Source organism: Emydura macquarii, unplaced genomic scaffold (genome assembly GCF_026122565.2).
Source record: "Emydura macquarii macquarii isolate MOO-44397 ecotype Brisbane River unplaced genomic scaffold, CSIRO-AGI_Emac_v2 contig_499, whole genome shotgun sequence".
Classification (NCBI taxonomy): Eukaryota; Metazoa; Chordata; order Testudines; family Chelidae; genus Emydura; species Emydura macquarii.
In genome coordinates, this window is record NW_027130636.1 from 11,774,729 (window position 1) to 11,788,166 (window position 13,438).

The 13,438-nt window shown below is 40.3% G+C and overlaps 1 protein-coding gene across 1 annotated transcript in view; it reads left to right on the forward strand.

Annotated features, from left to right (window-relative positions):
* Positions 1-13,438, forward strand: part of CLSTN2 (calsyntenin 2) — a 367,428-nt gene that overhangs the window by 320,653 nt on the left and 33,337 nt on the right. The window contains exon 9 of the mRNA XM_067538949.1: positions 5,677-5,839. Coding sequence (XP_067395050.1) covers positions 5,677-5,839 — 163 coding nt within the window. The remainder of the gene's footprint in view (positions 1-5,676; positions 5,840-13,438) is intronic.

A 13,438-nucleotide genomic window follows, 5' to 3' on the forward strand; every position in this document is an offset into this window, starting at 1 on the left:
CAGGTTAAACTGTTTGTTTAACCTGCTCTTTAAAATCTCTGATAGAGATTCCAAATCTGGAGTTGCTCCATTGATCACAGTGGATATACTGTAGATTTACACAAGAATAGCTGATGGCAGAATCTGCCTTCTATGTGTAAATCTGTGCTGATAACATAGGTTGTACCTTATGCAATTTAAAAAATACGTGCAATTTAAACCTAAATGATGCAGCATTTTTCTTTATCCAACTCCATTTGCAGAGTACCTGCACCTAAAAACAGAGCAGCAAAACAGTTCTCCCACCCCCCACGGTTTTGCCCTCAAAGTCTCCAAAATTCAGTAAAAAAAGTTTTTTACCTCTTTATGTAGTACCTAAGAGCTCAAAATATTGTGTGCAATCATAGGATGTGCTGAAGTCATTGTCACAAAATGGAGGATTATGATGTGCAATATGAGATGAAAAAAGCAAGAGAAGGAAGGTAGTGTGAGAAGTTCATAAAATATCTACTAACCATTTTATGACAGGAATTTATGCTTGAAAGAAAGCAGACTGCATTTTTCATAACCACCAGTGGAGCCTGATTCCAAGTGATGCCAAACATCCACTACTCCCAATGGGCCTGATTCTGAAATCAGTGGAGTTACACTAGCAAAAGAGGAATATTATGCTCCTGTTTTCTCCTGTTTTGCCATGAATGGCAAATGTCAAATCCAGTTCTGCAAATCCTTATACAGGGCATGTGAATACTCATTACTCATGTGAGTAGTCCCTATGAAGTAAACAAAGATGGATCCTGCAACCCTTACTCCCTGATCATGCAAAAGCAGTCCAACTGCAGTGGAGTCTACTTTTGTATGTGTGTAAGAACTATCTGTATGTAATGGGCAAGAAAGAACCTGAACATTTTGCAGACCGCAAAGGGCAAGGTAAATGTACTTTGATTTTGATCCAGCTCTAATCAAACCAATACCAAGAAGCAAAATCTGACATTCCATAATTCCATCAGAAGAGGGTGGGGACTATTATACCTTGAAAAGTTGTGCATGAATGCACAGATTATTCCATTAAAATATATCACATTAGTTGCATCTAGTCTATAAAATGCATCCTGTTGGCTATAAATACCAGTGAGACTCCAAGCTGATAATTTAGTTGTGATTTGATTAATGCACTGGAGAGGGAGACTGACATGATAAAATGATTAGACTAATCTGGTCACCCCGTAGTCTTTTAAGGTCAAGCTTGCTCATCTTTAATATCTCATTATTTCTTACCAGATCTGATTACAAAATCTTGCTCTGCTAAACCACTATATTTTTTTTCATTTTCCTTTAACAGCTTCACTGCAGTGGCTGCATTATGTTCTGTTGCCACAATGAAATGGATGTGGGAAAACACATTGGTTTCCTGTGATCAACAGATTCAAAAAAGGTGTCTGAAATGGCCATGCAACAAATTATATGCCACTATTATTTATTTCATTATTTTATTTCTTGAGACATGTCCAGGCCTGAAATACCCACTGCTGCCGCTATCTGAGTGATTGGAGTTAAGTCCTGTTGTCTTGGATAATTCCATTAGCCTCTTCTAGAGCAGCATTTCTCAAATGCCACCACCAGGGGCTTTTCTTTTGGCCACAGCTTTCTGAGCAGTGATGGGGTTGGGGAGCAAAGCAGCGGCCTGTCCCATGGGGCTGCCAGCAGGGGTTGGGCCCTGCCCCCTTCTGGAGACACAAACACTGGTGGAGCAGGCAGCCAGTGAGTTCCCCACCTTCCTGAGTGTGGTGGGGTCAGGCTTCAGCCCTGGGGTCGTGGGCGGCAGATCCAGCCAGGAGGCTTCAGGCCCCAGCTGCGTGGCAGTGAGCTCCATTCCCCAGCCACAGGATTCCATCTCCCATCCCCCATCCCTGGGCTCACCACCAATTACCCCATTGCTCCTCTCTACCCACTTCCCTCTCCGGGACTTAATTTGTCCCCGGGCTTGCCATGGCTGAGTAAGTCTGCAGTGAAAGTGATATTTGTATGTTTGCTAATGTCATTTTTCACAGCAGACTTAGTAGCTAGCTGGGAGGCTCAGAAAAGTGATATTAACATACAAAGATCACTTTTCACAGCAGCAGACTTACTAGCTAGCAAATCTTTAAAAAACAAACACACACACACACAAAGCAAAAGAAACAACAAAAAAAGACAAGAACATGCAAAGCACCTTATTTGTGTTTCTGTTCTGTTTAGGTCCAGTAAAATAATAGAGATTATTTTTATTATTGAGTCTGCCAAAAATGAAACCTACATAAATACATTACAAAGATTTGGACACATATATGTGCATATTCATTTGTTTTTCCTAAAGTTAATTAAATATTGTAGGAAAAGTTGTCGGAGCTGCCACCAGCAAGAGTTAGTGGCTGCACTCTGAGGCCAACAAAAATGTGTTGTAAGAACTTCTGTTCTAGAGTATCCTTTTCTACAAAGGACCCAGAGCAAGTTTTCAAAGATTATTAGCTGCCTAAAGGTGCAATTAGGTACCTGGTAGGATTTTCAAAAGCACCTAGTCACCAAACTCCCATTGAAATAATACAGGAATTAGCACCAAACCTGCTTAGATGCTTTTGAAAATTCCACTAAGCACCAACCTGCCTTTTTAAGTGTCTAAATACCTGTGAAAATCTGGCCCTAGGTCTTTACATTTGTTAATGCAATGAAATAGGTGCATCTGATGATTCTGGGACTTGTCCTAGCTATATAAAATATGCCATCTGATGTTCCAAAGTGTAGTATGTTGTGTTTGCCAAAGTAGTAGTGTTTAAGTGGTGCTCAAAGAGAGTTGGTGTGTGGTCCTTGAGTTCTATACATCCAGTCTGGCACATGTCAGTTTTAAATTCACAAAGAATGCAGCAAGAAATAAAATTAATAATAACAATCAGTGACTGATGTAGTCCAGAGTTTAAGAAGTGTTAATGTATAAAACCAAAAAAGTGTTGTGTCTTTGCTTTGTTTGGAAACATAAGAAACATTCATATTGTGCTAAATGCTGTAAAGTTCTTTTGACCAAATGCTATGCCAGCCCATTGACTCATGTGAGCTCATTTGACCTTTCTGCCTTTCTCCTCTGTGATTTCCCACTGTGAGAATAAGAATGACAATGAGAATGGCACAGTTCTAAGTTGAGAGACTTTATGGGAGGCATGCTGTACCCCATTCTCATATCATGGCTGTTTTATACTGCCATAGCTTTGTTGCTATCAGTGGAGTTACTCCTGCTGTATACTGGTGTGAGATCAGTATCTGGGACACGAAATATATAGACTACCAAAGTATACCTTCTGTTCCATAGAGAATTTAGGATCAGAGCTGGTTATATTCCTGTTAGCATATGGAAGAAGCAGTCGCTCAGTTACATAGGCCATGGCAAAATAAGGAGGAGCAAGGGTTTTTTTAACTATTATTTTTAATACCTTGGGGATAAAGGACTAACACATTATATGATCCATAAACTTTCCTATACACATGTTCATGAATATTTTGTCCACTATGGACACCTACACATATCTCTGAAGCACCCAGTACCGATCACTGTCAGACCCAGGATACTAAACTAGGTGGATTCTTCTCTTGGTCCAGTGCAGTGATTTAATCTTGTATTCCTATATAATTGTCTGATTGTTCAGTCAATTGAGCAATCCAACTAGCTGCACGTTCACAGGCTTTTAATAATATACGTACAAGAGTTTCCCCCAGAGTGTTTGTCTTTGTCATTTTAAAATGTCCTTGTTCTTTGTATATAACAAGGATTGCTCATCTGCAGTGCTACTTGATATGTCCCAAACAGTATTGTTTATAACTGCAAAAAAAGGCATCTTTGGGGAGCCCTCAGAAATTTGTAGAATCTAACCTCTGAAGCTTGTGTTGTGTGTTGACAGTATCTCGTATCCAGCCACATCAATCATTTTCTTTTATGTAATGTGATAGACACATGTACGTATGATGCATTGCAATTTAATGATCAGTTCAGGAATCTTGAAACACTGCTTTTCCTAGAAGGAGCAGGCTGAATAATCCTATTTGTTGTTGCTGTTTGTTCAATAGAGTTTTCAGTTTTCCAATTTATTTGCTTTCAATTTTGGTGTTAGTTCATTTAACCTTCAGAAAACATTGGTGCAGTGTATTGCTTAGGAAAGGAATGCTTCAGCAGCATGTTGCTGCATTTATCTCTTGCTGTTTGGCTATGATGTCTGCAATAATAAATGTATCCATTTGAAATAGAAGTGATTAAACTCTTGTTGAAATGTCTTCTGGAACAAAACATTAGCTTTTCTTTCAAAGGGCAGATATTGCTACAGATAGCATTTAACCCAACCAAGGACAAAGTTGTTACCCTTTAACATCGCTTACCTTTCTGCTCGCTTCTGGGAAACAGTGACAATATCTGCATTCAAATGTTTCTGTTTCTTAAAACATGAAAACAATTATCTGTACAGACTTTACAGTTGCTAGTGATGGTTGAACCTGTTTCATCTTAAAAAACACATTTTTTACCCAATCAATTTATTGTGAGTTATGCCTTTGAACTTGAAAATCTGAAAGATTTAATGAAGGGATCTGGGAGCTAGGAATGGAGTAGGGTTTACACAGACTTTGCATATCTGGAGGCCTTGATTCAAAGCTGTATTTGTGTGGCAAGCGCAAATGAGCACGGTGGTCTCATTTTAATCTCTGGCCATCGCACAAATGATCACACAAGATTTGGCGTGGCTGGCATTCTCTTCTCAAAAGAAGCCGAAGTGAGTAATAGCTGGGGGTACTGCCATTCAAGACAGAGATACATTGGCATAACAGAGTAGGACCTCACATTTGAAATAGAAGCAAAAGTGTTGGTTGGGATTGAGTTGCATTGATAGATTTGCATGAGGAAGCTTTCATGTTATCTGCCCAAGCCATGACTAAAAGCATTTTGGGGCAGGGCCGTTCTTTTTTATTCCATTAGTAGAGTGACTAAGGCAATGGACTCCTGGATGGAGGTCTCTAGGCAATAAGGCAATACAAATTATAACAATAAATAATAATGTTTGGGTCAAGCAAGTGCTAATAATTCCTCAACATCCTGAGCAATAAATTCTTTCGTAATTTCGGGAAAAAAGGACTTTCTAGAATAACCATGGTGAAGTACAACCACTATTGCACACTTCTACAGAGCTTCGTATTCTTGAAAGGCTGTACAAACATTAACACACTATTCTGATGTATTAACTAATTAATTTGACTTAATGAATGTAAAGATGCTCAACAAGTGCTAAACCCATTGCATTTTCACTCTGCTCCATCCCTTTAAAGACTGTATTTAAAGGGAATTTGTTTAAAATTTTTTATGCATGTATGCCAGTTGTGGTATTTGTCAACATTTTTTTTTTTTTTTTTTTTTTGTTAATTTCAATAAGGTCTCCTCTCTGAGAGCATGTGTAGAGATGTAAACACAAAGTTACAGGCTAAATCCCAGAGCACTGTGTCAAAAAATTTACCCATGAACATGTTAATATTGCTCCTCTCCAGCCTAAATTTCAGTAATTGTTATCTGTTTCTACCAAGAGAATTCCAGGTCTTGGAAAAAATATAATCAAAATAATTTACTCTGCATAAAAATAGCAGCAGGACAAAGGATGCTAAAGATCTTCTTTCATTTCTTTTATTATTCAGATTTGTGATAAAGAATGGCACTACTACGTCGTCAATGTTGAGTTTCCTGTGGTTACCTTATATATGGACGGCACAACGTATGAGCCTTACCTTGTGACAAATGATTGGCCTATTCATCCATCACACATAGCCATGCAGCTAACTGTTGGTGCTTGTTGGCAAGGTAACACGATCCAGGGTGCATAAACTGAGAGATAATGTACTTAAATCCCTTCTAAACAGTGTTTTTCCCATCTGCATGTCACATGTGAAGTGCACCAAGAATATATTTTTGTAGGGAATTTTGGGGCTGATGGGGGCTGATTCTGCTTCCACTTACACTGGTATAAATCAGAAGTAACCCCGCTTAAGTCAGTAAAGTTCCCCAGTAGTAAAATTAGTGGAATTGAGAGCAGAAGCAGGCCCTATATTTCCATTATCCAATAATGTACTTGATTTGTGTTGTGCATGTAGTAAGACAAGACTAATCTTCATTATTTTTCTCTTGACAACTCTAACCACCTTCTTTTTGGTCTCTAGCTTCAAGCCCATCCAAATATTGTTCATGTGATCAAACCGTACACAGTTTGCTCTACCTTCTTGCCTTCTACTCCCCTTCTTATGCCCTACATTCTTCCCAGTCCTCCTTCCTGTCCTTATGCTACTTGTACTTCTGTCTCTTATTTCACGTTTTCTCATGCACTGGGAACTTCCTCCTTTCACTTTTTCTCCATCTGATCTCCTCTAAAATTCACTTCTTTCAGCTAGATTTCCACTGTTAACCTTTCCTCTGTTGCTATCTACTCATGCACAGGAACCTAAATTAAAAAAAAAAAAAAAAAAAAAAAAAAAAAAAACCCACTTCCTAATGTGAAATAGAACAATGTGTACAATTTTCTCAACATAGGGAAAAAATTCTTTCCCACAGGACGTATTTAATGATTTCGCTCTCCGATCCCCCTCCTATATCCAGCTTACCAGGTTGGTCTGTTGTCATTTACCGTATGTTCTCAGTAACATTTGGGACTGCTCAGACACATCGGAGCTATTCAATGTGTGTCAGGGTTATCCAATCCAGCCTTTAGATTGTAAACTCCTAGAGGAAGAGATCCTATCTTTATATTTACATGTACAGTACTGTACACAACAGAATTATAATGATAGTCAAGATTTTGTGTATTGCATTTTGATCAGATAAATATTATGATAATCAATTAATTATTACACAGCCTAATCCTGTACCCCTGATCCTGGCCAAAGCGCCTGTAGAATTGGGGTCTGGAGTATAGGATTGATTCTTATGTGTATCTGCCTTATATTTGAGAATGTGGTTCTTTCTTCCCACTCCACCATGTAATATATGTATTCTATTATTTTCATTAGCATTAATTAATTAACTATCTACTCATAACTAAATTATTACAAATGTATTCTATCTTATTTATTTTCTAGCTAGGAATATGTGGTGAAAAATCTATCAAGGTTTTCAGAAATTAGATCCTCAATTCAACTGCTGGTTTGTTGGGGGTAATAGCTTAGTTTAAGTGAGGTTTCTTTTGGTTAGGTCTGGTTTCTGTTTCTTCTGTAGTCTTTGTACAATATCTGTGAAGCAAAATGCAAGAGTCAACAAACAAAGCTAATTTTATTGTGAATTAACTCGACTCAACTTCTTTCCATTCTTTCCTTGGGTTTGTGGAATCTGCAAAGATCCAGTGAATTTAGGGTTTTTTGAAATAAATATTAGTACTAAAGAATGATGTTGCATTTCCAAATACTTCCAGTATCATTTTTTGGGATGTCGGCACTCATCAGCAAGTAATCTTGGATTCTTCTTATCAGGACTATTTAATATGTTTTTGTGCATTAAGGGGATGCCCTTAATTACTTTTATCCTTCTTCAGCACTCTCTTTTCATCAGTTTCTACTACTACTTTGTCTCTTTTCTGTAAAATTCCATCTTTATTCTCATTAACAGTACCAAATTTTAACAGCCCTGGAGAATGAAATTCTATGTTTATCCACAGAATATATACTGCATGAACAGTGGGCATGCAGGGTTCTTTGCATTCCTACATCCATGTGCTTCAACCTAGCTCCAGTGTGGCCACCTGTAGCAATGAGGGTAGGTCACTTTCTTACCCATCTTGATCCCTTTTCTAAGATTGCCAGTAGGGGCAAGATTTAAAGTACAATGTGGTGATGGATTTGTGATAGAGACATTTGTCCAACCCACCAACAGCTCTGCTGAGACCAAAAAAATATTTCATATACATTAGACCACCAAGCAGAGAGCAAGGGGTAACAATTTTCAGTCATTTCTGGCTCGGACTGGATTTATCCAGTGACTTGTGGAGCTTGGTGGATCAGTGGATTATAAGTGGAATAAAGAGCCACTCCATTTCCCACTCCCAATGCTCATCCTTTTGTTCATTAAAGCACCTGCTAATATTACAAAATCAACTGCTGCTTCTACCACACTTGTTAATGTTCACTTCAATTGCTATTGTGAATGAGCTAAGAATAATCCATTATACCAATAATAAAAAATACTTAACTGTTAGAAATAATGAAACAGGTTGTCCAGGGGGTGGATTGGGGAGACGGAACCCTTTATTGCCTGCTCGTTCCACCTCGACGCCGCAAGTGAGCAACGAGGGGATTACTTTACAATTATTTTATCCATAACAGTATGTAAATGTATACATTTTCAGCAACTCCCCATAGACCCTTATTTGGTTACATTGACACCTATAAAATGAATATTAACAACTACATAATTAATATAATTATACCCGCCCCTGTTTGTTGTTTACAGGATCACCATGCAGAGGTTAGGCACATCACCTTAAAACCTAAACATTTTACACTAACATTCTTTGAAATAAAGGCATGCCAGGGGGAGAAGGCCTTGCACAGAAATAGCGATAAACTTATTCCCTGTGCAGATGGCCAGGAAGGGAGGAGAAGGAGAGATAACAGACTCTAACTAAAATTCACACTAATTAACAGAAACAAAGTTTGCCCTTACCTTGACCCTGTTCCCTGTAATTTAGGCCTGACTACTTGTCCAGCTTTTAACTCTTTACTCTCCTACATTAACTTTATATAGTGCTTTTCATTTTCAAAGCATTTGCAAAACATAGTCTCATAGCAATGTGTGATATACTTAAGAAGAGATGGGAAAAGGCAGAAAGGTTGGTGTCTTGCTAAAGGTTACACAAGAGAGTCTGTTGCAAGGTGATGAACAGAAATCAGGAACTCCTGACTCCCTAGTCCAGCGTTCAGACCACTAGACAGTACTTCTTTTTCATTTGCCTGTATAGCAGCTTATTCTGTGGTCTAAATTACACACAGGCCTGGTCTACACTACAAAGTTAGGTCAACAGAAGCTGCCTTATATCAACCTAATAATGTATACGTCTACACTACCAGTTCCCTTCCACTGACCTAATTCACCTGTAACATTGACTTAATTACTCCTCCTCCGCAAGAGGCGTAGAGCTTTAATCAATGTTGATAGGTCGACAGAGAGGCAATGTAGACGCAGTGTTGTGTAAGTCAACTGAATTGGCCTCCAGGAGCTGTCCCACAATGCTCCACTGTGACTGCTCCAGAGATCATCTTCAACTCTGCTGCACAGCAGCTAGGTACACAGGAAACTGCCCCTCTCCTGTTAAAGCCCCGGGAAATTTTGAATTCCCATTTCCTGTGGAGAGCTTGTCAGCGCAGCTCTCATGGTGACTCAACGCCACAAACACACACCAGCTTAGAGTACACAGGAGGTGGTGGATCTTATTGGTCTCTGGGGAGAAGAGTCTGTGCAGGTGCAGCTCTGATCCACCTGAAGAAACATAGACAGGGCATAGGGGAGAAGGGCTACACCAGGAACATGCAGCAGTGCTGTGTGAAAATCAAAGAACTTCGGCAGGCAGGCGTACCAGAAGATAAGAGAGGTGAACAGTTGTTCTGGTTCTGCACCACACACACATCACTTCTACAGTGAGCTGCATGCAATTCTCAGTGGCGACGCCACTGCTGCCCCCAAATGCAGAGTGGATACTTCCCAGGAGTCTGAGTCCCTGGCCACCTCAGGCAACAACAAGGAGGAAACTGTGGCCAAGGAGGAGAACGGGAGGCAGGCAAGCAGGAGATCCATTCTACTCAAGAGCCAGGAACTATTTTTAACCCTGGAGCAGTCCAGCCAGTCGCAGGACAGCATGGTGGCTGACTGATGCTGGGGAAGGCACCTCTGGTGAGTATGCAATTCCAGGCAAACTGTGGGGGGTTACATGCTCAAAGAAAAAGCAAGGTGCAGTATCTGCTTCTCAGTGGCCACTCCAGCTACAGAGAGGGTGCCCCCACCCCCCAAAATGCCTGTTTATGTGCACAGGGATGGCCCTGGAATCCTCCATGGAGATCTCTAGGAAACTTTCACGGAGGTACTCTGCAGTCCTCCTTATTGCCCTGTTATCTGGCTGCTCAAAATTAGCTGCCAACCTATCCACCTCCACACCCCATCTCTGCGGAAATTTCTCTCCCTTTGCCTCACAGATATTATGGAACAAGCAGCAATAACAAAGGGGATATTGCTTTCACTGACTTAGTAGGCAAACTGCACCAGCAACCCTTTAAACGTCCAAAAGCACATTCCACCACCTTTCTGCACTTGCTCAGCCTATTGTTGAACTGCTCCTTACTGCTGTCCAGGTGGCCAGTGTACAGCTTCATGAGCCATGGGAACAAGGGGGTAGGCTGGATCTCCCAGGATCACTAGTGGCATTTCAACATCATCAATGATTACTTTACAATCAGGAAAGAAAATTCCTCATTGCATCTTTCTGAACAGATCCATGTTCCTAAAGATGCACATGTCATGCACCTTTTCCTGACCATCCCACGTTGATGTTGGTGAAACACCCTCTGCAATCCACCAGCACTTGTAACACCATAAACCATTTGGCTTATGTACTCTTTGCAAGGTGGTCTGGTGCCGAGAAAGGACTACGCATCCATCTATTGCTCCACCACAATTAGGGAACCCCATCGTAGAAAAATCATTCACTATGTCTTGCACATTACCCAGAGTCACTACCCTTCTTAGCAGAAGTTGATTAATGGCCCTGCATACTTGGATCACAACAGCTCCCACGGTGGATTTACCAACTCCAGATTGATTCCCCACTGACCAGTAGCAGTCTGGCGTTGCAAGCTTCCACAAAGTGATCACCACTTGCTTCTCCACTGTCAAAGAAGGTCTCATTTTAGTGTTGCTGCACTTCAGGGCAGGGGAGAGCTCTGCACAAATTTCCTGGAAAGTGGTCTTCCTCATTTGAAAGTTCTGCAGCCATTGCTTATCATTTCATAGCTGCACAATGATGTGATCCTACCAGTGAGTGCTTGTTTCCCAGGATGAGAAATGGCGGAATGCTGTGTTCAGCTGTTGTGCAACTGTAGCAGCACCTGGGAATTGTTTGATTCTATGACTTGCAGTGGGGCTGTTTGAATGACATTGCAGTGTTCTGCGTGGTTGCTCCTGTCTCGGCAATGGAAATACTGCAGGACAAAGTGCGAGGTGTTTGTAATGCTCACAAGTGTGCACAGCTGAATGGTTTCCATGCTTCTTGGGCTATGGCATATGTGCAGCTAAGCCAGGCTTTTGAAAAAAGTCATGAAAAAACATGCATTGTTTGCCGTTGAGATCAGGGTAGGGAAGGAGGGAGGAAACTGCATCATGGGAGGCCGAAGCCATGTTCCCATTCCCCCCTGTGGCAATCTTTTGGTCCATGAGGCTTTGTAAGCCCTTTCCAAAACCCCCTGCAGCACTGTAGGATAGCTACCCATGGTGCACTGCTGTGTTCGTCGATCCAAGCACTGCTAGTGAGGATGCGCTCCACCAACACAGTGATCCTGCGATGGCTGGATGTCAACTTAAAATTAAGTTGACTTAACTTTGTAGTGTAGACAGGCCCTCAGTCTTTCCCCTCCCTTTCCTTTTATCAACAGGAGTGGCAGTGTCAGAACTCAACTCTTAATCTCTTGCCTCAAAAAATATCAGTCACTCATCCTTTTCTGTTTTGCCTTTTGTAATGGCTGTCTTCTCATAAGTCTGTACGCATAGTGTCTATTCATCAAAGTCAAGCTGTTTTTAAAAGGTATCCAGGCCCACAGTCAGAATAACCTGAGGGGGAAAAATCTAATCCTTTCTCTTACTGTACTGACTGCTGTTTGCTGAGAGTCATAACTGAAATTTATCCAGAGTTGTGTAAAAAGGTGGCAGGCTAAAATAGTGCATATGGGGGAAATATTGCAATTGATGGGCATCATGAAAATCAAGGACAAAAATGTTTGATTTAATGTGTTAGCATTAACTGGAACATCTGTTTCTCATATGAAGGATTTGACCTTTTCTATATGACATTTCTTTTCTTGTCTGGAAAATTGGAGCTGTTCTTCTGAGCTTGTTCCAGATTACAAGAAAGGGGAGTCTTTTTCAGCAACAGTTTTTTTCATCATCTACTTTGGAATCCATGTTAGGCTTGCTTAAAATTGAACCATTCACATGCTTGCTAGTCTTACCTTTCATCAAAGTGCATCATAGGAGACTCAGGCAGAAAGAATTTTGCTCTTTGTCATAAATATTTCCTGCTAAGAACATTTCAGTTTCAAAATAATTCTTTCCCCCTGTTTTTATGGCATTGTTTATCACATCCATTCAGAAAAGTTAGGGGAGTTATTTGTCCTTACAGACACTCACAGAATCTTCTTTCTCCCTTCAGCTGTTCAGATGGAATACAGGAAGTGCCAAAGTTCCACTCTGGGCTCCTCTTGAGTCTTGCATCAAAAGCAGCTGTAGATCTTCTAAAATTGCGCCCTCTTGGATTTACTATATAATAAATTTAAGATTGAGATTTAGACACAACAAGCGTCCAACCTTCACCAACTAGTTTGCTTTAGATTAAATTTCCAGAATTTGTATTCCTATAGACCTGCATTGGGATGGGAGACATGGATTGCCATCCATTATGGTGTTTTTCTGTCAGTTATAAGTATTCCTGAGGGTGAGCCTGACTGTGATTTTCATTTTAAACCAGGTTGACACTAACAAAACTCCACTGGACATCAGAGAAATTACTCTTGATTTACTAGAGTGTAAGTGAGAACTGAGTTCAAAGCATCCACATAGGCTAAATGAATTTAACTATGTTCTCTGCTTTTGTCAGTCTTCAGGAATTTCATTTGATTTTACATTCCAGTGAGAAAATTATGGGAGAATTGGAGTAATTTTAGTAATGCTTTAAGATCTATCACCTAAGTAGGAAACTTTATCCTCAGTAGTTCACTTCCATGTATGCTGTCAATTTCTTCATCAGATACACACATATTTACTTGAGGTGTGGGTGCTAGTCTCCTCTCCTATAATAATAATTACTTTGTATTTAAATAGCATCTTCCACCTAAGGATCTCAAAACACTTTACAAACACCAGTGAATTAAGCCTCATAACATCTTTCCATGGCGAAGGATTATCATTTGTCCCACTTTATCAATGGGAAAGTTAGGGCACGGAGAGGATAAGTGATTTGCCGAAGGTCACAAAGCAAATCTGCATCACAGCAGGGAATAGAACCAGATTGCTTGACTCCCAGGCCTGGTCTTTACCAACAAGATCATTTTTCTTCCCCCTTTCAGGTTCTGCAATACTGTTTCTTGCTCCTAAGCAGTCCAAACAAATGAGGTTAGATTGTTCTGTAGTTACATTTGCTAGCATTCTGCCCTGGTAGGA